This window comes from Protobothrops mucrosquamatus, unplaced genomic scaffold, assembly GCF_001527695.2.
Source record: "Protobothrops mucrosquamatus isolate PMUCROS unplaced genomic scaffold, P.Mucros_1.0 scaffold6, whole genome shotgun sequence".
Classification (NCBI taxonomy): domain Eukaryota; kingdom Metazoa; phylum Chordata; class Lepidosauria; order Squamata; family Viperidae; genus Protobothrops; species Protobothrops mucrosquamatus.
This window is the reverse complement of record NW_015386393.1, coordinates 6,825,348-6,828,172: the sequence shown is the minus strand read 5'-3', so window position 1 is coordinate 6,828,172 and position 2,825 is coordinate 6,825,348. Positions and strand designations below refer to the sequence as shown.

Sequence of the window (2,825 nt, the reverse complement as noted above, 5' to 3'; positions counted from 1 at the left end):
TAACTTTGCTTTACAAAGGAAAATCCGAGAGCAAAACCAAGAAAATTAATAAATAATTGTATTTTCCCTCTGTTCCTCACATTGTGGAGTTCACCTGATTGTCTCATGGAACTGGGTGATTTTCCATGTTGTGTGAAATCATTCATGATGTGACCTGCACACATGCAATTTCAAAATTGTAGCTCATTATCCATCATTTCCTATCCAACATTTCCAAGTCTTCATAGAGATAAGAAGTTAACAATACTGTCACACTTGGCTAGCTGAAAATTCTGCTGAAAATTCTAATGTGATGTCATAATTCTCCTTTATGTGTCTTGAATGAAAGCAAGTGCCTTTCATTTTAATGCAGTAGTAGAAGAAAGAAGGTGGGGTTTAAATGTTGTGAATCACAGTTTAATCTAGTGGAAGATAATTTAAGATCTATTTACAATGTCAATCAGCGGTTCTGGACCAACCACTCCAGATCCTTTGCAAGAAACAAACCCAGGATTTTCAGGATCAAAGAGTCCAGAGCAGAAGCCAGTGAGGCTGGGCCATGCAGGTAAAGAGACCTCTTCTCCAGGATATGCATCGGACCAGATGTCTCAATCTTGGACATCATCAAAAAAAGAAGAGCCCATAAGGAGCAGGTCACATTCTCCACATAAAGAGTGTTCTATTGTCAAGACAAGAGCAATTGTCATAGATACTGGTACAGGGACATGTAAGGCTGGTTTTGCAGGTCAGCAGACCCCCCAGGTAGTTATTGGGGCATTAGTTGGACAGCCCATAGAAAAATTCATGAAGATTGGAAGTGATATACCAGACACATTCATTGGAGAGCAAGCTCGATTGGAACCTGATATTGATATAATTTTTCCATTAAGGCATGGCATAATCACAGACTGGGAAGCAGCAGAAACATTGTGGTGGCACATTTTCCAGCATGAACTCAAGATTGCTCCAGAAGACCATGCACTTTTAATGTCTGATCCTCCTCTTTCACCAACTACAAACCGAGAGAAATTGGTGGAGGTTGTTTTTGAGTCCCTCAATTTCCCCAAAGTGTACGTGGCATATCAGTCGGTACTGTCAGTGTATGCTCATGGAAAAATTAGTGGGTTGGTAGTAGATACAGGCCATGCTGTGACACATACTGTACCAGTCTATCAAGGGTACAATTTGCCACATGCCACCGAAAAGATGGATATTGCTGGTGCCAATGTGACATCTTTTTTGATGGATCTCCTCAAAGACATGGGGCACTGCTTAGATGAAAAAATGCTGGATGTGATTGAAGATATCAAACAAAAATGCTGTTATGTTGCAGTTGATTTTGAGACTGAGTGGAACTGTCCAGAGGAAGACAATACAGTGCAATACCAATTGCCAGATGGCCAAATAATTACTTTGGGGAAGGAGAGATTCCAATGCCCTGAGATGTTGTTCAATCCACCACAAATGCCTGGGCTTGCTCTTCTAGGCATCCCTGGCATGGCCCAAAAAAGCTTAATGAATGTTCCTGAGCAAATCAGGAAAGAAATGTATAAAAATATAATGTTATGTGGAGGGTCATCACTTTTTGAAGGATTTGAAAGGAGATTTACTCAGGATATCATGACTGATTTGGAGACTAGCACAAAAATCAAAGTTACAGCTGTTCCACTCAGGCACTATTCTGTCTGGACAGGAGGTTCAGTTCTTGCTTCCTTGAAAAACTTCCAATCATGCTGGATCACAAAGGAACAATACCAAGAGTATGGACCATATATTGTGCACAGGAAGTGCTACTGAGTTGGGCCCAACCAGGTTTATTAGGATTAAAATGGCTAGGAAGTGGCTCATAATAAATCTTTGATTTGAAATGTGACTTGTATTTATTGGCTGCAGATTTAAATCTGGTCTCAGAATTAATACCTCTTCACTCCAAATTTTTTAGGGACCCAGCCATTATAATATTTTTTTCAGAACTGTAGCTCTATATCAAGCATGTCAAACTGCCAGCCCGTGGGCCGGAAGCGTCATTGCCGGCAATGGGGAAAAAGTCCCGTGACGTCGCGAGTTTGACATGCCTGCTCTATACACTTATGAGACATGAATATCCATTTGCTAGGGTTGGTTATCATGCCATCTTGCTATCCTTGATCATCTTGATCATCAGAATTAACCAACTCAATTACCTGTCTTTAAGATTCCACAGATATAATTACTGATACTGTCGCAACACACTAATATTGTTATTTCTCAGGAAGCTATTAATCATCTAAATATATACGACTAAAGATAAATGAATCAGTTCTCCAGATGAGCAAGAGATGTTAGTCAGAAAGCTTGAAGGAGTCCAGAGTCTTGTGTGACTTTTGCACTTTTCTGAATTTTGAATGCAGTGCACTCTTGTATATAAAATTTATATTTGGGAAAGATGTACTGTATACCTTGGGAAAGTAGTCTGCATATTATGCAGTGCCACCTGCAAAATTATGGATATTAAAGAAAGTTGTGTACAAAAAAGAGAACAGATTGGGAAAAGTTGTGTTCAATGTAGGGAAAATTACAAAAAATGCAGGATTGATGTGTGGACAATTAAAATGGATTAATAACTGAATATATGCAAAACTCAGCAATCCTTGCTGTAGCATGTTCTGCATCTACTGCACACAAACCTTGCAGCTCACAATCAATAAAAACGTGGGCAACCCTTTATCTCTGGCATCAGGCTTTATTTCTCCAAGTTATAATGACAAAATAGTGCTTCTTTAAGAATATTTTAGGAGAGCCGGTTTGATGTAGTGGTTAAGACACCAAGTTAGAAATGTGGAAATTGTGAGTTTGTCCCACCTTAA

At 39.3% G+C, this 2,825-nt stretch overlaps 1 protein-coding gene across 1 annotated transcript; it reads left to right on the top strand.

The window, feature by feature from the left end:
- The first annotated feature begins 582 nt into the window (after nucleotides 1–582).
- LOC107282191 (actin-like protein 9) lies at nucleotides 583–1,776 on the top strand. The gene has a single exon (XM_015809944.1). The coding sequence runs from the start codon at nucleotides 583–585 to the stop codon at nucleotides 1,774–1,776; it is 1,194 nt and encodes a 397-aa protein (XP_015665430.1).
- Nucleotides 1,777–2,825: the final 1,049 nt, after the last annotated feature.

What these genes read in the sequence shown, in the direction of transcription:
- LOC107282191 (XM_015809944.1), top strand. Translation starts at nt 583, where the DNA reads ATGTCTCAATCTTGGACATCATCAAAAAAAGAAGAGCCCATAAGGAGC.